This window comes from Lissotriton helveticus, chromosome 1_1 (genome assembly GCF_964261635.1).
Source record: "Lissotriton helveticus chromosome 1_1, aLisHel1.1, whole genome shotgun sequence".
Classification (NCBI taxonomy): Eukaryota; Metazoa; Chordata; class Amphibia; order Caudata; family Salamandridae; genus Lissotriton; species Lissotriton helveticus.
Genome location: NC_136057.1, coordinates 1124360579 through 1124388338, shown reverse-complemented (window position 1 = coordinate 1124388338; position 27760 = coordinate 1124360579). Strand labels below are relative to the sequence as shown.

Here is a 27760-nt window from a genome sequence, read left to right as displayed (position 1 = left end):
ATCAGTGGTGTCTCTGATGTAGCTAGTAGTGTTGGTGACAAAGGGTTGAAGATACTTATCGATGAACTTGCCTAGACAAACACCAAAATGAAATCAATGAGCGAAAAGTAAGAAAATTTCGCAGGGACACGCTTGACTACAAGCTTGACGAAGTCTATTCATGGGCCGATATCTATGCCCAGAGGCGTCGCAATAAACCACCTAACACTCAGACTGACACATCATCCTCTGACACGGATTCCACACACCGACCCTCCCGTAGACCCCCAGTACCTAAACCGAGTTCCAATGCGGCACAAGCAAACACGTCAACTACTCACCTAGGACAAGATGGCACCTCTCATTTTTTAGAGATAAGCCCGGATCAACTCGACGACTCAGGAGGAGCCAGAGCAAAAGAAAAGGAAAGAGAAAAGAGTCCCCCAAACACACGGAGCACAGTCTCCAAGAATTTAAAGCCAAAGAAAAACACTTAGTCATCAACATATCAGACTTTGCCATTTCCAACTACCAAATGAATTTACTAGGAAAAGGTACCTCATTCATCCCTACAGCGTCAACTAACCTTCTTGAACTAGAAGTAAGTACTTTTAAGCTTACAAGGAAAATGAAGCTTCGGCACTTTTTTGATAACATTCTACCCGCAAAAACTGTTGATAAAGATGATGAGCTGCGAGGTTTACGTCCGCCCAGCACGTTTCAAGCACCCCAAAGCCACAAAAGCATTGATTTGTTTGAAACATTAGTACGCAACAACGTTCAGAAAATCAATTTCAAAAAAACTTCCAAACAACGCAATTTGACGAATAAGGATCGAGACACCCTAACATCTTTAGCCAGCAATACCCAGATTAGATGTGTTAAAGCTGACAAAGGAGGAGCGTTAGTTATACTCAACTCCACCATGTATACCAACAAACTCAATGAACATCTACATGACACTTCCACCTACATGATACTTAATCACAACCCCACTCAGGAATTTCAGAACATTCTGAAAGACATTGTTACCGCTGCTCACCTAGCGGGGACCATAGAAGACCGCACTAAAAAGTACCTATTGCAAGATCACCCGAAAAGTCCCACCATCCATATGTGTCCCAAGATACATAGGAACCTTCTGGACCCCCCGTTCAGACCCATCGTATCTACGAAAGGATCCATACATGAGCCTACCGGCAAGTTCATCGATAAGTATCTTCAACCCTTTGTCACCAACACTACTAGCTACATCAGAGACACCACTGATTTTCTAGACAAGTTAGCTGGAATTAAAATTGACGACAATGAATCCGTAATCCTATGTACAGCAGATGTCAGCTCTCTATATACCTCGATTCCCCACCTCGGTGGTATTGAAGCTTTCGAGCATGCTCTCCTCAACAGTAATATCAACACACAAATGCAATCTTTCCTAATGGAACTTATGATTTTCACCCTTTACCATAGCTACTTCCTACAAAATGACCAGTGGTACCTACAACTATCCGGAATGGCGATGGGAAACTGCGCTGCTCCCACGTATGCCAATATATACATGGAGAACTTCGAAAATCAGTACATATACACCAATGCAACATTTCGTAAAAAATCCAAAATGTACGTGCGGTACATAGATGATCTTTTTATAATGTGGTCAGATACACAGGAGACACTGAATCAAGTACTCACTGAAGTCAACCTCAAAAGATCCACGTATCAACCTCACTTGGCAAATAAGTGACACTGCCATATCCTTTTTGGATGTCAACATCAAAATCACCCCTCAAGGATTTATCACCGACCTCCACCGAAAATCCACGGATCGGAACAACACCTTACACTATTCTAGCTTCCACCAAGGTTCCCTCAAAAAACACTTACCATTTTCCCAAATGGTACGTGTCAAACGCATAGTGTCAGATGACAACTTACTATTCACACGCATTAACGAAATGCATGAACGATTCACTGATCGTGGTTACCCAAAGGACGTTCTCAACCACGCGAAGAATCGCGTAGCTAAGATGTCTAGACAAGACTGCCTCACTAAACACAAGAGAGACAAGGAATCTCGTATGGTACTTGTATCTAAATTTTCGACATCAAGTCCTACATACAAGAAAATTATCCTCAAGCACTGGCCTATCTTACAAGCTGAACCTGACTTTCGGGGCATATTTGATAAACCTCCCTTGTTCGCTTATACAAGAAGTAAGAACTTCAAGGAAATCTTGTCCAAACCGACGTCAACCATCAAACAACACCGAGGAACACAACCTTGTCTAAACTGCAGTCATTGCAATTCCATAATCAAGGGCAATACCATCCAACACCCTATGAAGGGTAACACTATCAAATTGCATGTTGATGCCACATGTGATTCTATGAACTTAATTTACGCTTTGAAATGCCCCTGCGGGAAACTCTACATCGGGAAGACAGAACGTAAGATAAAAACCCGTTTGAACGAACACAAATCTAATATACGGGTGAAACAAGAAAAATCTAATCTTGCCATGCATTTTGCCGAATCACGCCATTCCATCGCACAACTGAAATTTATCGTTTTGGAAACTGTCACAAAGCGAGAAGGAATTGACAACCATAAACAGTTACTAAAACGTGAACTTGAGTGGATTTACCTCTTACAGACTCAGAAACCACATGGTCTTAACGACCGCATTGAATATAGTTGTTATCTGTAATGTATATAATGTATATTCAGTATGTCTACTGTATTTTCACTTGTTTTACTTGTTTCTATTACACCTCTGCTCCTTGCCCCCTCACTATCACGTTGCCACGTTAAATACACCATCACAAGATGGCCACCCCCATTCCACCTTAGCTTGTCCTTCTTTAGCACCGTCTTCTATTTCCACCGCTTACCTGCCTTTCTACCTCCGTTTAGTCACACTCCCTTATAACGCCCTCCCACCTCACCTCACTTTCACAAACTACGCAACTGTGCACTAGCGAATTCCGCTACGCTTGGACATGAAGTAAGCCAGGTTTACTTTTACTTTATTACCCGACCTCGTTTCGCTATCAAGCGCACTTTAACTTATACGGTAAAATTCCACCTCACTCCCCGTCAAGCACGCCCTTCAGACACACCGATTAACCAACCTTTACTCCCTCACATATAGACACGGTTTATTCTCCCCACGGATACCCCCACGGCAACAGTACCTCACCGCCGCTTTTTTGTTTTCCTCCGCAGCGCTCCGTGAAAAAGGGCCGTTTGGCCCGAAATGCATTGGAGAAAAGTTCTTGTGCCATTAAAGTGAACGAACTGCCATAAGGCTGATATGAAAACAATATCAAATGCTTGATCTACTTACAAGGAAATATGATGAATAAATCATGAACATATACTTTTCGTGAATCACGTTTATTGATCACACCCGGTGTGCCTCCAAAGGGGATGTATTAGCAATCCTTGCATACACCACTGTTTCCACTCTACTCTACACCACTCCACACCACTGCATTTTACTCTGTGCCACTCCACTTTACACCACTCCATACCACTGCACGCTACACCACTCTATTCAATGCCACTACACTCTACACATCTCTATTCTACCCTTTACCACTCTGCTTTGTGCCAGTGCACTCTTCGCCACTCTACTCTTTGCCACTCTACTCTCCACCGCTGCACTCTAGGCCACACCAATCTGCTCTGCACAATTCCACTCTACACCAATACACTCTATGCCAGTGCACTCTGTAACACTAAATTCTAAGCCCTTGCACTCTACGCCAATCCACTGTACGCCACTCTATCTACTCTGCACCACTGTGAGTAGTATGTGTAATCATTTTGGGGGTGCTGGTCTTGCCACAAGTCCCTCGACCCCATCTCCCATAGCCAGTAGGTTCCGCCAGGAAAGGGCCCCAGTATGGCCATAGTGTGCTCCGATCAGTCCAAGTCATTGTTGAACACTAGATTAAGGTCTCCACCTAACAGTACCATAATATCATGGAAGGACATCACCTCCACCACATCCCGTCAAAGAAGTTGTTCCTGTCCGTCATTAGGTGCGTACAGGGAAGCCAATGTGAAGGTTTAGTCTCCTACACTCACAGTGTATGCCAGGAGCCTTCATTTGATCTCTGCCAGTTTAGACCCACCCACCTGCGGAAAGAGTAAGAGACCAAAATGCCCACCCCTGCTGTCTTGGGTGTCGCAGAAGAGAACAACTGTTGCAGGAAAGCGCTGGACCGAAGCCTGTTGTGCCTGTCTCTGGAGACCAGATTGGTCTCATGTAGGAGAAACAGGACAGCCCGAGTTTGTTCTAGATAAGATTTGCTCTGCGCCTACTGAGATTGTTCACATTGAGGGTGACAACTTCTAGTCTATTGTGTGTGGAGGGGAAGGGGTGAAGGTGTTGCAACGGCTACCCAGGGTGATAACCAAGTCTCCCTCCAGTGTGGCCAGATAGGACCCTGACAGACACTTTTCTTGTAAGAACCTATAGTGTAGTGCACCCCTGTGGGATTACTCCCCCAACAAGAACACACCATGTAACAAAAACATAGTCCCATCAAAACTTAAGGCACTGGCCACAGCGAGGAGTGTCCCGTAGGCATTCTGGGTGAAGGGCCAGTTAGAGTATCTCAAACAACTCTTAGAGAGGTCCAGACCCTCCGTGCCCCCACCCCGGCAGCTTCCTCCACTCCTTATTACTGTTGAGTGCAATCTAAAAAGCCTCTGGTGCTCAGGTCATCTCCAGCCTGTCCGATTCACCAGTCTACGTGTCCAGCACCGCTGGCCGACCCATGGCCATGGTTTTGGGGTCCGGGCGCAGTCCCTTAGGAGAGGCCGAGCCCCCTGCCACCGAAAGTGCTTCTGGGTTCTCCGGTCTTGGCGGTCAGCCTACTGTCTCATCAGCAGACTCCTCAATGTTTAGCACCCGGCAGGAATCAAAGTTGATGGAGCTTCCCCTCCCAGCGCAATACTATGCGGAATGGGTGGCACCAGGGGTAAGGGGGATGCCCTTGTCTCAGAGGAAGGTGGTGACTTGGTGAAAGGCTCTTTCTTTCTGCAGGGTGAGGGCTGATAGGTCTGATAGAGTGCCAGCGTGTGCCCCCAGAATTGCAAAAGATGAAGCTCCCTGGCTTTGAGGTGTATGATTTCTTAGAGCTGAAAGTCATGAACACATGCTAGGATGTCGGTTGGATGAGCATTCTCTAGCTTCTGAGGACCAACTCTGTGGATTTGTATCTCTCTGTCGGTGGTACTTCTAGAATCGGGCGGAACAGTGCCCTCACGTATGCTCCTATGTCAGCGCCGTCTGCTTTGGTTGGTGCCCCCCTGGTGCAGATGTTATTCCGCCTCAGCCAGTTCTCTAGATCCTCAGCATAGGCCTGCAAGTCGATCTGTTGTTCTCTGAGGTGAATTATTTCCTGCTGGAGTTGCTTGATTTCTTCGTTGCGGCTGGTCTCATGGTCTTCAAGGGTAGAGACCTTGTCCCCCCACCTCCGTCAGATTGCAATGTACCTCCTTTAAGTCCTGTGACGCATCTCTTTTAGCAGTTTTGGGGTCTTTTTGGAGGGATGAAAACAGGGCCTCCAGAAAAGATTGTGTCACTGGCCTCTCGTTGTCTTCTCCGTCTACCAGTTGCTCTGGTTGTGAGGGTGGTGGCTGCTCCCTGGAAGGTCCCCTGGCCAGTTTGGTCAGCATCTCTTTAAGGGCGCATTCCTTTTTCGCTTGTGCTGCAGCCTTGATCCCCAGAGACCCTGGCAGGAGACAGTGCATCTTCCGCATCGTACAGAGGCTGGCAGGGCGCCCGGTAATCATTAAGGCCCACCTCCGACAGATCAAGAATGACAGGGTCCTCGTAATTGCGGTCTTCAAGCTCTGTCAAAGCCACCCTCCTGTGCTGCCCTTAATCCGTGAGGCGGGGCCCCACGCTCTCCCCCTCACTTCACTGCTCAATTTGCGCCTTTGAATCGTAATCTGAGGTCGGGTATTTTCTTCTGCAAGACTGGCAGCGAGGAGGGAGAAGAGCTCCGGACCATCACCCGAGGTGCGACTGTAGCTAGAATGTGGGAACTCAGTGGCGTCGGACAAAGTCTCCGCTGGAAGGGTTGAAACCTCCAGGACCTGCCTCGTGCCCTCCTGGTCTCTTCCTGCTGAGACTGTGCTTAAGCGACCAGGCAGGGATAGCCATGCCTGGACGCTTAAGCACAGTCTCAGCAGGAGGCCGCTGGCCAACCCCAACAGGCCAACCACAGCTGCAGCTCAAATCGTCCCTTCGGATCTCACTGCATGACCGGGGGTTTCAGTGCTCTTCATGTACCCCCTGGATCCTCTATCACCCCCTTGGCGCCAACCAGTACCTGTCATTGAAGCAGAGGTCCCAGCAGGGGGACAGCTGGTGTTCAGTGGCGGGCTCAAAAAGTATCCAGTCAGAACTTATGCCCAGATCGTGACAGCTCCAAGTGACTGCTGCGGTGTGCATGTCCGGACCCAGCCGCACTGCTGCTCCATGGGGCCATCTGCTGTGCTGCTTGCACCTGGGCAAACCTCAGCAGGGCCAGGATCAGTATTGCACCACCTCTGTCAATGTTCACCCAGCTTCCTGGGCAGTGGTGCCGGGGTCAGTGCAGTTGTGTCTCTCTGTGGGGTCTCAGTACTCTCCTCACTTACAAGGCCGCAGCCACCGCCATCTTGAAGGCCAGGCTCAGCTGCAGCATGGCCTGCTGTGGTGGTGTCCTGCGTCGTGCCGTCACCAGTAGAAAGTAGCTCTAGGGCCTCTGATCCGGAAGAGGCCTGTCCTGCTGGCCAGTGAACACCGGCATCTGGGAGAGGGTGCAGGGGCCAAAGCAGGCAAGTTGGGGTCGGCGCAAGTCTTACTGTGGCGCGGTCGCCACCATGATGCATTTACTTGGGCAACTGTGGTGATGCCTCTCTGCCCAGCCACCTCCACGATGCAGTGTGACACCTGATGGCCTGTGCTGTGTGTTATGGAGGGGACATCCTATCCGTCCGCCATCAGGACCACGTCCTCTATACATCGCCAAGAGTCCATTTTGAACTCAAAATGTGCATGTTTTTATTATTGTTTTAATATTTGAGCCTGGAGTCTCAATTTATCTTTAAGTACATCGAAGAAGATGAGAACACTAAAAGGTTGGATCTTTATTTCGAGGACCTTATGATCAATATTTTATCAGTGAAATAGCTGTAGCCATACAAACTATATGCAAACCCCTTCCTACCTCGAAGTGAGAGCATTCTTGTCTAACATGAACACACATCATTCCAAAAGAAAGAAGCAAAACTCACTCTCCATCCCACATAGGATTAGAGCCTGCAGTTCAGGTTGCAGTCCCACAAAGAAGAGCTACTCTCAAAAGGAAAACTCCTTCACAGCCATGGTTCTCAGAAGCACTGAAGGCACAAAAACAGACGTGCAGAAGGGCTGAGAAAAAGTGGAGAACTAACTACGACACCAAGCTCAAAGAAGAATATAAAGCGGTCCAAGCCAGCTATAAAAAAAATTGATAATTACAGAAAAAAGCAAATACTTTGTGCTAAAAATTAATGAGTCAAAAAACTCTAGTAAAGCCCTCTTTGACACTGTAAAAAAAAAATATCAAAAATTGACAATAATAGTTCGGAGGCAATGTCATCGGACTTCTGTAACTCATTGAGTGAATTCTTTGTTAACAAGGTATCCTTAGTTTATGATTCCTTCAAAATTCACCACCCAGATAACTCAGCCCAGGCTCTCTCACACCCATTAAATCTAAATCTAGCGGAACAATCAGCCCAATCAATACTGTTCCAATTTATCCCACCTACAGCAGATCAAATCGGCAGGAGGTGTTGACCACTAGTTCAGGCAGTCCAATGGACCCCTGTCCGCCTAAAGTAATGCAGCTCTGCCCAGAGCAGCTGAGCTCGTTACTGGAAAAACTATTTGCACAAATTTTAAGAACCAATACTTTCCCAGACGACTGGAAAATTATATCAATTATGCCACTATTAAAAAATCGAATCTGGATTGCAAGGAACCAGGCAATTATAGACCTATAGCCAGGATTCCTTTTGCTGCAAAAATTCTTGAGAAACTGTTAAACAAACAGTTGTCTCGCTATCTGACGGATGGTAACTGGCTGGACCATTCTCAGTTTGGTTTTCGGGAGGGACACGGAACGGAAACGGCTCTATTTAGAGCGGTGGAAGAACTCAGGAGGGTGCTGGATAACGGAGGGAAGGCCGCCTTGGTGCTATTAGATCTATCGGCGGCCTTCGACACGGTCAGCCATGAGATTCTCTTGACCTGTCTGAGAGCAGCAAAAGTTCATGACTCCGCATGTGCCCTCCTCGCCTCCTACCTAGGCAACAGAACTTTCTCAGTAGAATTAGCAGAGACAAAATCTAAATTATTCAGCTCACCATGTGGGGTTCCTCAGGGGTCCTCTTTGAGCCCCACCCTTTTTAATTTATATGTTGCCCCTTTAGCAGAAATTATAAGGGGATGTGGCTTCACTCCAGTGTCCTACGCCGACGACACCCAAATTGTGGTGTCCATCAGCAAGGATGTGAAGGAGACGGTCGAAAAATTTAAACTATGTATGTCACAGGTCAGCCAGTGGATGCAGAAGAATTGCCTAAAGCTTAATGGGGACAAGAGCGAAGTAATGATACTGGGAGGCGACGCAAATGTCTGGTCCCCGGCATGGTGGCCTAATAACCTGGGCAGGTGTCCAGATGCGTTAGAAAAAGTGAAGAATTTGGGCCTTACTCTGGATACCAGTCTTTCATTTGACGCCCAAGCCAGCAAACTGGCCTCAACAGTCTGGTTCATCTTAAAGATGATAAAAAAAATACTGCCATACCTACCAGAGGATTCTCGCAAGACAGTGGTGACAGCTTTAGCTTTGTCAAAACTGGACTACGGGAATGGTTTGTACGCCGGGGCTAGAGTGAAGATCCTAGCCAAACTACAACGCCTGCAGAACGCAGCCGCTAGGCTGGTGCTCGGCACACCTAAATTCGAGCCAATTTGCCAGAAATTAAAAACCTTACACTGGCTTCCAATTGCAAAAAGGGTGCAATTCAAATCACTATGCCTAGCCTACAAGGCACTTCAGGGAATAGGATCACAATTCCTGAAGTCCCACCTAAAACCGTACGAACCGGCCAGACTTCTCAGATCCAGCCAACTGAAACTCATCAGGGTCCCGAAATTTAGACGAGCCAGTTGGGGTGGAAGAAGTTTCCTGGTGCACAAGCACGAACCTGGAACTGGTTGCCTCTTTTTATAAAAAACAGTCCATCTTTGGGGTCCTTCAGAAAGGCAGTCAAAACTTGGCTGTTCACTGTATAGCTCTAGCTGCCTGTCTCAATAGTCGGCGGTCTGTCATAGCGCCAAGACTCCTTCGGGCATTCGCGCGCTTTACAAATGGATAAATCAAATCAGTTACACAATTCTGAGGGTCGCAACAGAATTCCCCTTGCCTGCCTTGTCCTGCAATAACAAAGAGGACTCCACAAAGCATGGGGCTACCTCATCGCTCTCTAAAAGATAACTCATTTCTGACCGCTTATGCCCTTAAGAAAAAACATAAATAAAAGTAGTCGAACACATCAGTTCATGAAACAAGATACTTTTTGTACTGCCATCCAAGTTACTCATATGCTGTCCTGAGTAGTCTAGTTTTGTAATTGAGTGCTAAAACATAAGGAGCAGAGGAAATGTGGGTCACCTTTATCTCAATGATTCTATGGGAAGACCTGAGCAAATTCCTTTCAGAAAGGTGTTGTCTTAAGGAAACCCGTGCAGGTTTGACCAAATAAGTTATCCTTAATCATCACCATACACAAAGTGATAGAACCAGTAGATGTGTGTGGTGTATGAAAACTCCTAACACTGGACAAAAAAAGAAATGTACTGACATTTTAAACTGCGTGTCTGTTTTGTCGACTGGGCCACTTAGTTAGTAGTACCAGCATCCACCCAAACTCTAACAGACACACAGCAAATCAAGAGCACAATCCAAGCAAGACTAATGCACGAAGACAAACAAAACAAAAAAAATTGTACTAACTACTAAACTTGGGTTCTGGAGCAAGAAGCTCTTCCATGCCTCGTCAGGGGTCTCAAGCACTATGTAAATACTCTTACAATGTACAATTTCATCTTTGAGTGGAGTACAGTGCAGGTCTGGTCTGTCCGGTACACTTTACTGTCATTATAAGTGCTTGGTAATGCTACATAGGCACTGTAACACCTCAGCACTTCATCTTGATATGTACAGGGGCATCCTCGACCAATAATCTGTCAGTTCTCATCATAACAATCGTTTTCTTGACCTCCATGTTACTGTTTTACCATGTGAACTTGTGCAACTTGTGCATTTCACCAAGCGCTGATTTAACTTGTTAAATAGGGAGTAGGTCCTGAATTTGAAGTGGAAAACATATGTCTGCTGTTTAAGGACACCTCCTTAGTTTGTAAACAGCACGCAGCCCATTGAACATCAGACATAGGGTGGCCCAGGTCTGCCTCCCACGCGGCCCGTATCTTGGCTGTACTTCACATGCTGGTGATATTGATTTTGAGATATATATGTGTTTTACTTTGTAAAGCAAACAGGCCTTTCTGCACATCGGTGGCACAAAACTTCTGGAATTATGAATACCTTGACCTCATTTCCCCTGTACCCCAGCAAGAGTGTAACCAGTGAAAATTATAAAATACACGATATATGCAACAAAGAGACGAATAGTAAACACGGTTCATAAAAGTAGCAACAGTTAGCTTGTCCAATGGCAAACTCTGCTTGACGAGAGTGGGTTTTCATGCCCGCGGACGTTGCCAGATGCTCGGGGGGGGGGGGGGGGGGGGGGGGTCTGTCTAGTAAAAAAACAACGTTAAAATCACCAAGAACAAGTAGATCACTAGGCGCTAGCTTGGAAGGGACTTGAAGCAATCCAATTTCCGTCCATGTCGTAATGCTTTGCACAGCTCATTTCATTGGGGTGGCGCCCCTGGCGCTTATGTTTGTTTTCCGTGGGCTAAGTCAATAGTGGAGTATAAAGGCAGGAGCGAAAGAGTGAGTGCTCCTGTTAGGGGCGATACAAACAGTTATACAGGGGTGGGGGTGGGGATGGTGGGGCTGGTTCCACTGTATCATCGTTTGACGTCTGAAACTGGTGGAATTGGAGGTCTAGTCGAGCGCTAGAAAGACAGAGGCATGTTCCCAGGTATTTCGACCATTGTAGACGTACTTCTTGTTGTATGGTATTTGACACAAATTAAGTCACGAGTGAGGGGTCAACGCAAGAGCGAGTGTGTTGCGGGAGGGTTTAGTGTCGGACTCTTGGGAGAGGTGGGGAGGGGAGTCTGTGTCATTCAAGGTTGTAGACTCGGCGTGCACTGTGTGTGGCGTGTGCTGTCCCCGCACCGAGTGCACGGACTCTTACTAGTCCACATGTGGAAACTAATTTCAGGGAGGCGCGCGAAGAACATATGGGAGATGTGTCACTCTCCCTGCCTGTGCTATGCGATAAATGCATGTCATTCCGAGGAAGCAAACACATCAGAAAATGTGAGCCAACAGTGAGATCGCATACTGCGTGTCTGTGGAAGAAGCATGCAGCGCTGTCCAACAGCTCCCCCGGCAGACGTGCAAACAGGTCAGAGTGGGAGTATCGCAATACAAACACTTTACAATTGCGTGCGAAGCGCCACAGTGCAGGTACAATAGCTGAGCAGGTTGAGCGCCAGCTGCGGAGATATCTCACAAACTCTAACCCTACTATATCTACTCTACTGCAGTTTATAAAATGTATTATCTTTCATTTAATTGAAACATACTAAAACTCTGATCATCATACTGTTGTTCCTGTTGGTCCTATCTTCATTACCCCTATTCGGTGTTTTGGGATGATTGCTAGTGACGTGGAAGTGAGTATTGTAAAAAAAAACACAATAAAAACAATCCATTTCGCTTATAATATCACTGTACATGACGCGGAAGCTGCAAGTCCAATGTGAATGGTATGTTGTTATTTCAATCCATTTCACCGGATCTGCACTGCAGCACTGTCTGACAAATAACATATGGAGGACTGTGCTGTCACTATCCTCCAGATGCATCAAGCACCCATTTTGCGATTCCTTATTAGCGAAAAATAAGGATTCGCTAACAAGGAATAGCAAAATGCTAATCATGAAGATCTCTCTTAAAAAAATAGCGATTTCTTAAAATTCCTTAATTGCGAGTCGCAATTAAGGAATACCTCCCTAATCATTCCTGGGGCCCATAGGAATGAATGGGAAGACAATCTCAATTTGTGATTCTCAATGAGAGATTCGCAAATTGAGATTGTAATTTCAAGGGTGTCAAAAGGACACCCTGTTGCACCTCTGAAATCTGCATATGGGTACATCTTGCACACACACATGCCCTAAGGGCATGTCTGTGTGTAAAATGGAACTTTAAAAAATGCACTTTTTCAAAGTTTTTGCAAATTACCAAGAAGTTCAACTTCATGGTAATTTGCGCCCCCTATTAGCGAAATCGCTAATTTTTTTACTTTAATGCATTGCATTTAAGGAATCTCAATTGGAGATTCCTTAAATGCAATAGCAATTTAAGTAATCGCAATTTTGCGATTTCTTAAATTGCGATTTTTGCATTTGGGATGATGCATCCCAAATGCAAAAATACCGGTCGCAAAGGGGCAGATTTGGAGAATCTGCATCTTTGCGAGCGGATTTTAGCTTGATGCATCTAGGCCTATGTCTGGCTCGAATAGAATACCATGAGTGGTCTTTGAATATATTATGCCTTTCCCTCACAACTAAGTAAAAATTGTTATCACATTGCCACCGCCCCTCACACCACTCCATCAGAAACAAGCAACTGCAATAGATCTCGCATTAACACAAGTTTGAGCTATTGGCATTGTAAATGACAATTACTTTTATTTATGTTTTTGTTTTTAAAACGTAAATAAAAGGCCTTGTCATTTATATTGTCAATAGCTCTAAATCTCGCAATTGCGAGACCTATTGCATTGCAAATGCTTGTTCTAATTTACAGTCGAAAATTGGGAACGCTTATGCTCTTTCAAAAAAGCTAGCCTCCAATTGCGACCAGGCCATTATACAACCAAGAGCTTTTAATCCACCAGCAACCAGCCTGACTCGCCATCATAAATGCACCAGAGAGGTTTCCAGAGTCCTGCCGAAGATACAGCAAAGAGCAACTGCAGTTCTAAGAAACATGGCTTAGGAACAGTTATCGGGGTTGTAAACCTGTGTTTATTGGTATCCGATGGCTTGCCCAGTTCTGCAACACCCGTGCTAAAATCAAACCTAGTCAATTGACTCTGTTGGGGCTTTTTTATAATGGGCTTTTGTAGACTCTATCTCTGTCCCCTTATCAGAGGCGCAGTATGTCCATAGATTTCATTACATACCTATTTGCCCAGCAAGTGCATGTCATTGTATGGACAGTGTGGGTTTTCTGTTATCATATCGCCTGTTATGTTCCTCTGAAACGCATCCTCGGTGCAAGTGTTCTGGTTGCAGATTGTATGCTCCATATATGGAGGGTGCATTAAATCCTTGCGAGAGGGAGTACCGAGTAGGTCATGTAGTTTCTGGAAAGTTCTCGAGAGATGCACACAACTTAGTACACATATAAAACTGTTTTTTTTCCATTGCTTTCAATTTTCAAATGAAAGGAAATTGCAAGCAATACCAAATTTGTTTTTGCAGCACCAGTGTGTAGTTGGATCTTCATCTGCATGACCTAGGTACCAACATTTTACTAGTATTCGCTCTTTTTTGCCCTTTTAAAATATTTTTGGAGATAAAAATCACCTACGGTGTAGGAGAAGGGCAAAATAGTATTTTTGCCACAAGACTATTACAGGCGTGGGGGGAAGGGAGTGAAGGAAGAGTTACAACTGAATGAAGCACTGTAAAAGTCAAGGAAAAAAGGTGCAACGAGGTTGGGAAATTAGAATATGGGCTGGCTTCCCCGTAAACAGGAGTAGGTGGGGAGGGAGGTTTGCAGCCACAAACGTGTACACTAATGTCGACAGACGGTACTTCTACATCATTATTTTAAAAAGAAAGTGATTACAGAGGTTGATATTAAATAGCTGAAACGTTGGTTCCAAAGATTTCTGTACTGCCAACTCCTATTCGGAAGGAAGTGTTTTTTGTCTTCACGGAAAACAGCAAAAAAGAGGCAGTTAAATGTGTTCTTGACCTCATACTAGCTCCTAAATACAGTTGGTTTTGTGGTGAGTGCTTTCGTAAGGATTACTACATAGTTGTTCTTAATCTTGCCAGTTTAGAGAACATTATATTGTATTATTTTGCAGCATTTTATAGCTGGTTATTTGCCTGACTTTGCCATTATCAAAAATGGGGTTACCCTATAGAGTCAAAAGGACCTGGGTATCATATGGTACAAAACTACAGTGGTCCCAGACTGTCGTGGTTTGAAAAGGACTCTACTTGATAGTCATTAAGGCACAAAAGATCAAAGGCACACATATAAAGGTCACTCCCAAACAATTCTTGGACTGAAAACAAAAGTTTATTCAGTTACACAATGAATTTTACTTCGATTGGGTATACTTAAATTATTACAATACATTATATCTTCACAGTTATCATCAGAGGAGAGGAAGTAAGTGAAAAGTTAGTGTTCAGAGTGAAAGAAAAAGAAACAGGGAAAAACTATACAGGAAATTCAGTTGCTTCGGGCATTGAAAGGGGACTTATATTAGATAGAAGCAGTCTCCCTTCAGGTATCACAGCCTACTCCTATAGCGACATTTGATTATAACACAATAGTTAGACTGTTTTTAAATCACAGTTTATCTTCATCTGTGGGTCAGGAGGGGGCAGTAGTAGGGTGTAGGCCTGTCAAGGTGCGTCGACGTTTCGACCCTATTACCTAAGGGTGGGTTTGGTCCTCAGCAGCGGGTCTTCTTCAGGACAGGTGTGGGGCGGGTGGTGTCCGGATGCGGAGTAGGTGAGTAACAGGGGCTGAAGCCTCAAGTAATTGTTAACATAGGGTCCTGTCGATCCATTAGGAGAAAAGGGAACGTGTCCCAACACTGCTCATTGGAGATGCGGCGTGTGTGAGCTGAAAGGCTGAAAGTTTGTTCTAGAATCCGGTATGTGTGGTCCTTGATTGGACCAAGGGTCCTCGGTTAGTGGGTCCCTGGCAACGCGCCGTGTGAATCAATCACGCTGCAGAGAAGCACTCTTACTTGCACCGGCTTCCTGGGAGCCCTTTTAGTGTGTTTGATTCGATGGATGTTAAATGCAGTATATCCTCTTTGGGAGATATTCGGTGAACTGTATGAGGTTCAAAGGCAAGCTTCAAACGTGGTGTGTTGTAGGCCGCTGCACATAAACATAGTGTTGCAGAGGATTGAGCATTTTCCAGCCCATATTGTTAGTCCTCTGCATAGTGTGTGTCTATGACTCTGAAGAGCCTGTTTTTTATTGAACACTCCAGAATTTAAGATAGTTCCTGATTCTTATTTGTGCAGTTCCAAAGCTCGACCGTCAGGACAGAGGCGTTTGTGCTGTTTTACAACTTAGTGCAGTATGAGACAGTTAAAGTAGGCGTAGTGATCTTGTTTGGTGATAGCTTCCCCCATGATAACATTGTCATATTATGGAGTCAAGGCTTAAAGTTCCCGTTAATGGACCACATCGTCTGTGCATGTGGCTTCTAGTTGCATATGTTTGCATATGCTGCTTACATTTCATTGTAGACTGGGAACTCTTACCTTCTTATCCCACTCCCTTCCCCCAACCATGTGCTTATGGAAACAAATCAAAGTTCAAATGTCCAGATTATGGTATATGAGAGTTGTCTACAGGTGTGGAGCTTTCTTTACATATTTTGCTTGAATGGATATTATGATAGTTAGTAAATTAATTCAGCTCTAGTATAGACTGTAGAATATTTCCTTAGTAAATAGTAGCTAATTTGCCCGTGAAACAAGTGTACATTTTGTTACCTACTGCGATCCATGTTCCAGAAGTATATTAACTCCTACAACTATTTTGTGGATGTGTTCCAAATAATTTTTGAATGATTGCAGTGCTCACAAATAGAGAAAGTTAATTTATTTGCATCCTAGTGGCCCTCCGCTGTCAATCAGTTGGTGTGAGATACAAGACCTCCTACGATTTGGCTCCATATCCATTTCTCAAACTGTCGATATCCCTCCTGCTCTTAAACTTTACTCCCTTTGTATGAGTATCAGGATGTCTTATGGTCTCAGATTGCCTGCTGGTATGCTGTCGTCTGGGCATAGTGCACAGTCACTTTAACTGCTCTGAACAGTCATCCTATTACTTCTCTGGTAAAAGTTCTCAGGTAAAGACCTACATGAATCTATAGGTACTAATGGGCTTCATCTCGTGCTTGCCCCCATGTATGTAGCCAATATGTCTTCTAGCCAGCAGAAGCAACTTACAAAATGGAATTAAAATCCTGTTTTTCTATTTTATTTATTCAGGTGATGCTAAACTTCGTCCTGAGGCTAAGAAACGACTACTCAGCTATGTGGAAGAAGAGCCATTGGATGCCAACGGATATTTTAACTTGGGCATGCTGGCTATGGATGAGAAGCGGGATACTGAGGCAGAGATGTGGATGAAGAAGGCCATAAATTTGCAAGCCGGTTTCCGAAGTGCTCTCTTTAATTTGGCTCTCCTGTATTCTCAAACATCGCAGGAATTGATGGCCCTGCCTGTCCTGGAAGAGCTGCTGCGTTACTACCCTGACCATACAAAAGGGTTGATCCTGAAGGGAGATATCCTAATGAATCAGAAGAAAGACATCAAAGGAGCGAAAAAGTGCTTTGAACAAATCCTGGCGATGGATCCCAACAACGTGCAAGGGAAGCACAACTTGTGTGTTGTCTATTTTGAGGAGCGGGACTTAATAAAAGCAGAGAAATGCCTGGTTGAGACCTTGGCTTTGGCGCCCCACGAAGAATATATCCAACGTCATCTGAACATAGTCCGAAGTAAAATTCTAACCTTAAATGCTGCAGGCCATTCAGTTCCACCATCAGGTGCAACAGCAGCTGTGGAGGAAGAAAAAAAAACTTTGTTTGAAAACATGAAAGAAAGAGACAATACGCAGAAAGGTACTTTGTCAACGAACACTAACAATAACAAAGGGCACACTAAAGCCAAGAAACAATTGGACAAAAATACCTCTGACAAAGAGACCAAAAAGAAATCAACAAAAGACATAAAGGACATTGAAAAGAAGAGAGTGGCTGCTTTGAAGAGGCTGGAGGAGATCGAACGGATTTTAAACGGTGAATAGCCTTTTATAGAATCACAATGGAGCTTGCAGATAACGAACAATTTTAAATCTGTTGTTTGGACCACAAGCACTCCTTTCAGATTCTGAAAGTGACAATTCAAAACATCTGATATCAGACTACAGCTCATAGTCCTAAGAACAAATGTAAGTTATGTTACTTGACAGAGAGGGGATCAGATTTTTATTTAAAGAAAAAAATAGCACTGGAATGATGAGGTCATGAAGATGAGAATGCTTAGAACCTTTGCTTGATGCTTAATAAGTGTTATCTGAAAAAAGAGAAACGTTCCTAAAACAGTGTAACCTAGGAGGTACTTAGTGGGGACATATCATGCCACTTAATCAAATACAGCCTATGTGTGTGCGTGTGTGTGTTATATAGCAGTCAATGGAGTTTTTTTCGTTTTGGATCTTTTGTCTACACACAGACATGGTGCTTCAGAAAAAGTTGAACTCCAGGCTAAAGTTTTCAGTGGGTTTGTGTCATTGTGTGTGTGTGTGCAACTGCAAAACGTGTGTTTTGCGTTTTAATAGGAAAAAATGACCATGTTTGTTAACACAATTAGAAGTATATCAAATTCTGAAGTTAGTTAAATGGGTATGTGTGTTCTTTCTGATTTTGTACATCATGCCGTGTAGTTACATTTTGATGAGCTGAGCCTACACTGCTCAGTTGTAATCAAGTGCACACATTCTTCTTTTTCTTTGGGGTTTTCTCTTTTAAATCCAATTGTTAAATCACTATTTCACCTAGAAACCCTGCACGAGACAACGTATGCAAGTTAAATCAGGGTTTCTGGTTCAAAAACACAATCACTCATCTCTTTCCTGTACAAACCTCAGTAGTGTTGGGCGCCTCAGAGATGTTGCCATCTGCAGTACCTCTTCATTAGTAGCGGGTTGTATTTGACGGTCCTGCTTTTTGTGTACCATTGACGACTTTGGGACTGGTGCTTGATGAGGTGCCATGAGAAAGAGGTTTAGATGTTGTACCATTACTACGGGGTTTCCTCATGTCATTGGTGCACCATCTGGATAAAGCTCCCGCTTCAGTTAATTAAATAACAAATATATGTAATTAATCATGTGCAGAAGAATCTGCCTCCTTATCGTTTGATGAAAGTGAATTTGAAATTCCATTGGTCATGTCCTATTAGACTGAGATGAGATTATGTATTTTAATCATCCGAAGATCTTGCGAGGCCTAGACATTCACCTGTTTTGGCATTTACATCGAAAATCGGCACAGTGTATTGGGATAATCCTACTTTAACACATTCAAACAGTGGACAAGTGCTAATGCCTGGATTTAACCTGAGTCATTTCTGAGCGCCTCAAAACAGATGATTTGTTTTAAATAATAAATATCGATATTCGCAAAAGGTGAATAAATTAAGCACTCCTTTTATGATAATTTAATTTTTGGAGAATTGCTATGGGACAGCGTTCTAAAAACAATAACACAAGTAACGCTGTCCCTTTCTCTGCATGTTCGAGAGCGTGCGTGTGTTTTTTTTGTGTCTGTTAAAACCCTAAAAAAATGGAAGAAAGCTTACAAACCACATACAGACATCAGGCGGTGAAGTTTAGTGTAACACTACACAGAGAGTGAAGAAGACAGAAAATATCTGTACACACTTTCGCGCCATGCTCTTCTTGTGTGCTGGTCTTTGATACCATCTTGTTATCCAATCCCGAAAAGGTATTTTCCTTTCGCTGGGTCTTTTATTTTATAGTGTTTCACTAGTGCTAAGATTCCTGGTGTTCATTTGTTGTCGACGCGCACATTTCTTCCATTTGTAATTATTTGAATGTGTACTCTGATTTTTAACAGATTATATTTTGTGTTTCATTTCCCTCTTTGTATTGTTTCCTACTTTACTTGCATGATAGTAGTTCTCATATCACTTATCTAGCATTCTAAAACCGCTCCAGTACCTATGACCAGTACGTATCCAAAATTAGACTGTGTTTAAATAGAGTGGAGCCAGAGGCATGTCCGGTGCACAATTCTTCTTGCTGTAGACAAAGTAACATTTTGCTGCCCTGACTCCCCCATTAAGAGGTCACAATGGCTACATGTCTGGGCAATCTAGTTTTCCCATTTAGTAGCACCTGAAGTTGCCACACAGTATTGGCACATATGTAGAACTTTTAGGCGACAAATGGACACAGATTTGAGGCATGTATATCTTGTTATGAATATCTCTCACAGGTTCAACCTCATTCACTCCTTATCTAAAGAGGTGTGTGGTGCTTTACCTTGCTGCTGTGGCACATCTAACAGTATCCCAGCGGATCTTTCAGATCTAGTCTAAAACCATGCTTAAATCTTTTAAATTACTTTACTGACATATTTTAAGAGATGTCTCTAACCATCCTGTGGCCGCCTTCCTTTGAAATGGGTTGTATGACACAACCACTCATGCCTAAACCACGCTTGCCTTAACCATGCAGTTTTAACAACAATTGCGTCTTTACCACGCATGCCTTTACAACAAATTTTGGCATGATTGGTAATAGCATTTGTGTGGTATAGAACACAACCCAGCCCCCCCCCCCCGCTCTGAGCCCTAAAACCCACCCGTCCCTGCAATTTACCCACCACAGCCCTAATAACTACTCTTACCTTCTACCCTGAGCTCTAAAACCCAGCCCAAAAAACTACCCTGACCCCAGCCCCCGAAACAGACACCCTGCCCTTAAAATTGCCCCTAAACCTAACCTGAGCCCTAAAACACGCTCCCCCCAGAACTACCCCAGCCTCCCGCCCTGAGCCTTAAAACTGCCCACAGCCCTAGAAACTGCCCCCCTTCCTCCACCCTGAAACATAACTAAAATTCCAACCGCCGACTGCAGGTCTGCAATGCTAGACCACTAATTCCTTTACCACACATATGCGAGGTACAGGCACATGCATGGTTAAGGCAAGTGTTGTTGTGCTTTCTTTATAATGGCACGTGTGGTGTCCGGGTTGTTAATGCAGTTTCCCTTTGAAATGGTGTACAAATTATCTCTGGCTTAATGCTGAAATTCATATCGGTGGGTTATCTTGGCCTCTCCTCTTCTAATCATACCACTGTAAATACAGACAACAGTGAATTCTGAACCCTTGCTGTGATAGCAAATGTTATTCAGACCCTTTTAAAATATATTTTAAACACTTTTGAGCGTAAGTAAATTGGTACATTTCTCTCTCTATGCGCACTATTACAACCAATTACCACACTAGAAATACAGCGAATGATGGTACTGCACAGCTTGTATTTAGCGTATCTGAACGAAACATGTTTGTTAGATTCCTTACCTTAGAATAACCCCCAGGCATCAGACTGGATCCGGAAAGTTTTCATCAGCAGTACCCCTGCGCGTCGATAGGCGTAGTTTGCGGCTCCGCGTCCGTCGTCGTGATCGCTGGGATGACGTCGCTCGAGTACTTAGACGCCGCCCTCGCGCACTGACATCAGTTCTTCTTTTTTCCGCGCCAGCAAGCGCAGATCCGGGAAGAGCGTACCCGTAGTAATTTTTGGGCTAACTTTTTGGACTTTTTTGTCTATTTTTTCGAGTCGACTCGACTCGACTCCTGGTGCCGGTAGGGATGCCCGGGTTCAAGCTGTGTGCGCTTCTCACCGGCTGATGTGGGTTACCGACCCCCACCTCCGGTGTCTCTACTGTTTGGGGGCCGACCACGATGACAAGGCTAGGCGGGAGCGTCCCCGTAAGCTACTCAAGCTCCGGCAGTTTGCTCCGCGCAGCTCGAGGTCCCGGTCGAGGGGGAAGTCTAGGGACCGTTTGCGGAGCCGCAGTCATCACTGCTCGTCGGGTTCCAGGTCCTCGCACTCAGGTAAGTCGAGGAATGGCAAAAAGAAGTTGAAGAGACGCCATCATTCTTCGACCTCACCTCGCTGGTCGCGCGACTCGGCCGAGGGTTCAGGTGGCGCCGCCCCTGCGGCTTTGGCGGAGCCCACGGAGTCGCATGCAGCCTAATACCCTCCGGTCCCTGATCTCAATGCGACTCCGGAGCAGATTTGAGACTTCCTCGTGGCCATGAGGACTCTTTCTGCCGTCGAGACCCGCTGGCGCGTCTTCGGGCCCCGCGGGTCCGCTTGGGGGTCCTAGCCCTGTGTTGCCGGCGGCTTCAGCCCTGGGGCTGCTGGCGACTTTGTCCCGGCACCGCAGGACCCGGTGGGATCCAGGCCTGGATCCCAGTCAATGCCGCTTGACCCTACGACTCATACGCCGGCGTTGACCCCACGACTCCTCCGCCGGTTTTGACCCCATCCGAGCCACCTCCGGGGCCGCCCTCGGGCGACGCCGGCCTCTGTTTCAGCCCGGGATCGGCATCGGATCGGCGCTGATCGGTGCCGTCTCCGACTCGTGAGTTGTTCACCTACGCCCGGCTCGGTCATTTCTGCCTGTTTATCAGGACACGGATGAAGGGGAGGACTGGGAGGGGTCAGAGGACCCTCTGGCACAGTAGTGCCAGTTAAGTCAGTACTGGGCAGATGAGCTAGGGGAGGCCAGTGGTCTTGACACTTCGCCTGACACTGGTTTTCTCTCTCCTCCTTCTGTACCTATGGAGGAGGGAGCTACTTATGCTGTTGTGCTGCGCAAGGCGGCCAAGGCCTTGGGCCTTGAGTTCTCTGCAACGGCTGTGAAGACTAACCTCCTCACCGAGGTGCTTCAACCACCAGTAAGCTCTTCAGAGCCTCTGCTGCAGTTTAATGAGGCCCTCACTGACGTTCTTTTGGGCACTTGGTTCAAGCCCACCACAGTCCCTCCTGTGGATTGGAACGTGGCCCGGTGCCACCGCCCTGCTCCGGGCGACCCCGGCTTTCTGTCCATCCACCCCACTCCTGAGAGTCTGGTTATCCAGGCCTCCACGTCCCAGATCGCCTTCCTGACTGCACCCCCGGACCAGGAATCCTAAAGGCTAGAACAGTTTGGCAAGAAACTGTTTTCCTCCACAAGCCTAGGGTTGCGGTCCATTAATACTGTATGCCTTTTAGACCGTTACACCCACTCTCTGTGGGATACGGTGGCGGACGTGCTGCCCTAGTGTCCGGAGGAGGCCAGGATACGGCTCGCCCAAGCTCTTGCTGAGGGACAGGATGCAGTGCGGTATTCCATTCACTGTGGACTTGACACCACAGACTCGCTGGGCAGAGCGATTGCAACAACAGTGGCGATTCGTCGTCACTCCTGGCTGAGGTCCATAAACTTTTCAGGGGATGTCCAGAGCACTCTCATGGATATGCCCTTTGATGGCCGTCGCCTTTTTGGCGACAAGGCAGATAGCGCGCTGGGGCGCTTTAAGGACTCCAGGGCTCCTGTTAGAGCACTCTCAACACCAGTGACACTCTAGATCTGCTCACCTCAAATGTCTGTTTTTCTAACAAAGCTCCCTTGTGTCTGGACAAAGCTATACCTCTCTGAAGAGCTCTAATTAGAGCAAAACACTGTGTCAGGGGTTGCTTTTACTCATTTCAGCTTGGCTTGAGTTGGTATTTTACCAATTCAAAGCTGTAATTCTGTGCCTGGAGTGATAAATGGCTTTTGTCATTTTACAGCCCGGCAAGGACAGCACTGTGCTAGTCCTATGCTTAAAGACTTTGCTGTAGAAATGGCAAAACACTTTGTCCTTTTCTATCTCGGTGTGGATGGCACTGTGCTAATCCTATGCTTAAAGACTTTGATAGAAAAGCAGACATTTGAGGTGAGCAGATCTAGAGTGTCGCTGGAGTTGAGAGTTCTCTAACAGGAGCTGCTTTCCACCTAAACTTGAGAACTACCCAGAGTTCTGTCCTTTTTTGCATAATTTATGCGTCACTCTATGCCTGAAAGGGTTTTGTTTTGGTGTGTGTGTGTACGTACGTGTGTGTGTACTACAATCTTGCTTATCCAGGAACTGTCCCCTTAGTAACTGGTTGAATCCTCACACAGCACTGCACACACAGTTCACTGTGCCTGGAAAACACTAGTTACATCAGTTATCCTTTCATCAAAGATCTCTTTTCACCCATTCTGTGGCTCTTGACTGAGATATACCTATTTGTTAGGAGAGCCGGTCTTTCATGCACTGTTACTTTATTCATTTTTGATGCCATGTAGTCGCTGTGTTAATCTTCATCTTAGTTTATCTAAAGTTATTTTAAATGTTATCATTCTTGGCCTCCGGCAACATTTCAACTTTCAAATTGTACCTACAATCTATCCAAAACAATGCAGTAATCTCCAGAAGGCACTATTACTTGCTTATGCAGGACAAACTGCAGAGACTGACCATTACTGTGAATAGTTGTCCTTACCAACAAAATCCAAAAGTACACCCAATCCTTTGCCCTTGGATACGTGCCTGCTGGAGTTTTAAAGTCTCATGGTTTAATGGTACCCAGACAGGAGACAGACTCTTTCTGTGGTCAGACCTGATCGACAAATCGTGCAAGTAAGCCTTTGAAATCAGTATTACTTACTGGATCCCTTTCCAAAGAAGGAATGCATAAAATGAGATCAGGTGGGTCAAAGAGTTTCATTGATATTATTCCAAATGCTGAAAATGTTTGACAACAGTATTAATGAGGAAGAGTGCATTGAATTGTTATCGAAATTTGATGTCTTAATTATGATGCCAAAGATTGAGGGCAGTTATTGAATTCTCTTATTTTATATATTGCCAAATTTCAGGAAAGGTAACGCTTAGGAGACATTCCTGGCTTCATTCACCCAACTATAGGTTTGGCATTTTTATAATAATTTGGTCCACAGTTCTCTTTTTAAGACAGTGTGCTGTTTGGTAAACTAGCAAATGAAGAATTAGAATATTGTATGAGGAGACAGACACTTTGAAGTCTGTTAGGGTGAGCCTTATTTTGCAGAGTGAACGTTTATTTAGGTTGTAACCTAAATAATGAATGGATGACCTCAGCAGTAATTTAAAACTACTCTTGGACATCACATACTTCCTGCTAGGCAGAACCTGAGAACAAATAGAAAGGCACCCACATTAGAGGGAAAGATGATGGAAGATGTGTTCCAGCTGTAAAATTAAAGCAACAAACATCTTTATGCTCATGATTGTCCAGACCTGGGCAACATTACCTTCATTTCTATTTTTAAACAAAGTGTATTGCATTTTGTAATTAAAACAAGCCGCATGATGCAGTTACAACAGCGTTTCAAACCTCTCGATTGTATTTAATCTGGGGCTACCCTTAGCACTCCTCTCTTCCGGTAATGGACATATTAAATGTAATTTTGTATCTCACATCAAGGTGGGATGCAAGGACCCTGGCCTCACCAACGTTCCCACTGACAATCAACATAAACCACAAACTCTACCCCCCTGTCCCACCCCAGGTGTGCCATGGCTTCTCTAAATTTGGGACTTGAATAAACATTCGGGCAACATTCCAGTAAAATTCAATGTGAAGTAATGGGGTATATGCATTTACATGTTAGCCTGTAAATCTAAATCCACATCTGGTATTTGTAAACAACAAACTACTCACCCCTACGGGTCTCAATGACCTGGAACCCTTTGACCCAGAGGTTTAGTTCTGATAGTCAATAATCCCCTAAGCTTTCTAAAGCGTGTTAAATCAAGATTCCCGGTTCCTGTGGGTGCATTCAGGGGGTGTCTAGTTCTTCCTCGTGGGAGGGGAGATCAGGGTGCTTCAGTTATTCTACTAGCACTTCCCATGCCCTGGCTGCTTCCATGGAACCTCAACCCCTCTTGGCTTCTCGTATCTGTACTGCTAACTCAGTCTGCCCACCTCTTAAGATATTTCTTCCACACCTCTATTCTAGGCCCCCTCGGTGCTTTCCAATTTCTGGTTATGTCTCTTTTTGCTAAAAGTAGTGCCATGTCCTGAAATTTACTCATTACCTTAGTCTTAGCAGTGTGTCCAGTGTAAACAGTAAGCAAGTGTACAGTGGACTTCTCTTTCATTACTTTAGCTAAAGTGTTTGTTGCGGCTTTGCAGTAAATTGTCAATTCTGGACAGCTCCAAAACATGTGGATGGACTCACAACAGGGGCATTTTGCATCAGCCATTGCAAAATGTCTTTTTATCCTCCCTGGTGTCAGGTACGCGCTGTGCAGCACTTAAATGTTAATGAGCTAATTTCTAGATACTTTAGGGATACAGGTTACAAGGTCATCCCAGATTTTCTTCTCGTGTGGAGAGGTAGCATCACATCTCCTCATATTCATCTATAGGCACGTGACTTCCTTATAAGTGCCTGAGGAGGCAACTATATACTGGCATTCCTCCAAGTGTGGTGGCTCTGTCATTCCCATCTTACAATGCTTACGGATTGCTGATGTAAGCGCTCTGTGTAGAATGACATGTCCCTAAGGTATATCATACTGCTCTCAGGAATATGTAAATGGTAGCACGAGTCCATCTTCGCATAAGACTCCTACTGTCTTTACCCTCATTGTCACCCATTTCCTCAGTCCCCGCCAATCTCCTCCCTGGGCAACATTACCTTCATGCAGAGGATTTCCAACTTAACACCTGCATTTTAAATATACTTAGGCAGATATTTAACTTTCTTTTAATAGAAGGGGAAGCATATGATTGAGGTAGGAGCCCCTCATCCTGGCGAAGGTTGCCAAAGACGTGTGCACAATTTCTGGTCTAAGGATGCTTAGGAAATTTGTCAAGGCAGAAAATATTGAGATGGTTTCATGACTACTTCTTTGCTGCAGTGTGAAGTGCTTTGCTTCAGATAGTTAAGTTTTCTTGTGGTCATCAACACCAGAGCAGTTTTTTTAAAACTCTAGCCTACTACTTAGGTTTTTACAAAAATGCATTTATAGCAGGTAGCCACTCACCTAAGAAGATCAGTATTCCTGAATAATTGACTGAAACAGTATTGGTCAAGATAAAAAACATATATTATCTGAATCTGATTAGTCCAGTCATGTTTTATAAATTCTTCTTTAAAAGGAGAAAACTTAATTTTCCTAATGGACATTGTAGTGTCTGTGAGCTGTAATCAATAGTCACGTTTATCTGTACCTCTCAGAGGACAGTGTCCAGTTTCTGATAAGCAAAATGTGATTTCACCAAGATAATGTCTGGCAGGACTCAGATTATCTTTGTGCTGCTTTATAGTTCCTCATTTCCATGTGAGACCATGACCCTTAAAATAATACTGTTAAGCTCAGCGGTCTCGGGGACTTAAGAAGATTGAACCATTCAGTTTCAAGTGATTGTATTATTCTTTATGGTTGAAAACTAATTTTGTAGTTCTTTTCATTCTATTTGATATTCCATGGCGAGATAGTTTGTTTGCCATGTGGTAAAGTGTCACTTGCCAAAAATCATGGTTCTCCAGCATTAACATCTTCTGCCTGGTCTATTTTGCCTCAAAATATTTTTTTTCCCATCCTATTTGTTCTTTTTGATGGAAACTGAAAATTCTTCTTAACCTCTGCATCAGGGGGCAACGGACCCAGAGCAGCCTTGGCAGTTTTTTTGGAACCAGACCTTGGGGAAGGTTGCTGGAAATGCTTGTTTGCTGTTTTTGTTACTGGGAGCTAGTATTGCAGCACTGATGTGAAACCGGTCTCCAATAACAAAACCGGTCTCCAATAACAAAACCGGTCTCCACCCTTACAGCCTCCTGGGGAAAAGCCAGTTGCCAGATACGGCCAGTCCGGCCCTGCTGGGCATGCATCACAAAAATGGAGGTTGTAGTTCAGTTGTACCAATGCAGAGAAGCAGTACACATCTTTATTGTTAAGTACTCTTCAGCCCCTGCCTCCCCCCATCTATACACACACAACATTGGCTTATTCAATCAGAGGCATGTCTCTATGTAAGATGCAAATGCTCTAGAAGCTTTGTTGTCGCTCAGTCATTTAGGAAACTTAAGGCCTGCTCTCACATGCCAGTGCTTGGCCTTAGTGAACTTGTCTTCCTTAATACAAACGTTTTTTCTCCATTGGGACCCACAATTGGAGGGCTTGCAAGATTAGCCTGTCAATTTTCTCTGCTACCACGAATTCAATTGGTAGATGGAGTCCAGCAAAACCAGTTGCATGCCCTCCTTACTTCATGCAGAACTCCTTTCTTTACCCCCCAAAGTGTCCTAGGGAAGCTTTGGTGCTCTTCAGAAACTTTTAAATTAATAAATATAACATCTAAGCAACCATGGTTTTTCATTTTAGGAATATAAACCCTAAAGACTGTTTGACCTTGCCCAGGTAGCTTGCAATGTCTTAACTCTGAGGATTATGCCCTTCTGCACGTCATGGATTATCAGCTGGACTGTTAAACAGAAGAAGGGGAACTGTGATGGTGTTCATGATTCTGCTAAGGTCTTCAAAATGAAGTTTTATTCTGATCCTGTTCTGCCACAGTTTTCCAGGACTTCTTCTGAATACTGAATTCTTCTCGCCTTATTCTGACCTTGA

At 44.7% G+C, this 27760-nt stretch overlaps 1 protein-coding gene across 2 annotated transcripts in view; it reads left to right on the top strand.

Annotated features, from left to right (window-relative positions):
- TMTC3 (transmembrane O-mannosyltransferase targeting cadherins 3) overlaps positions 1-18716 on the top strand; it is a 425295-nt gene extending 406579 nt beyond the window's left edge. For both annotated transcript variants that reach the window (XM_078678861.1, XM_078678865.1), the window contains exon 14: positions 16514-18716. In XM_078678861.1, the coding sequence (XP_078534987.1) occupies positions 16514-17334 (821 nt within the window). In that variant the 3' untranslated portion in view covers positions 17335-18716. The remainder of the gene's footprint in view (positions 1-16513) is intronic.
- Positions 18717-27760: the final 9044 nt, after the last annotated feature.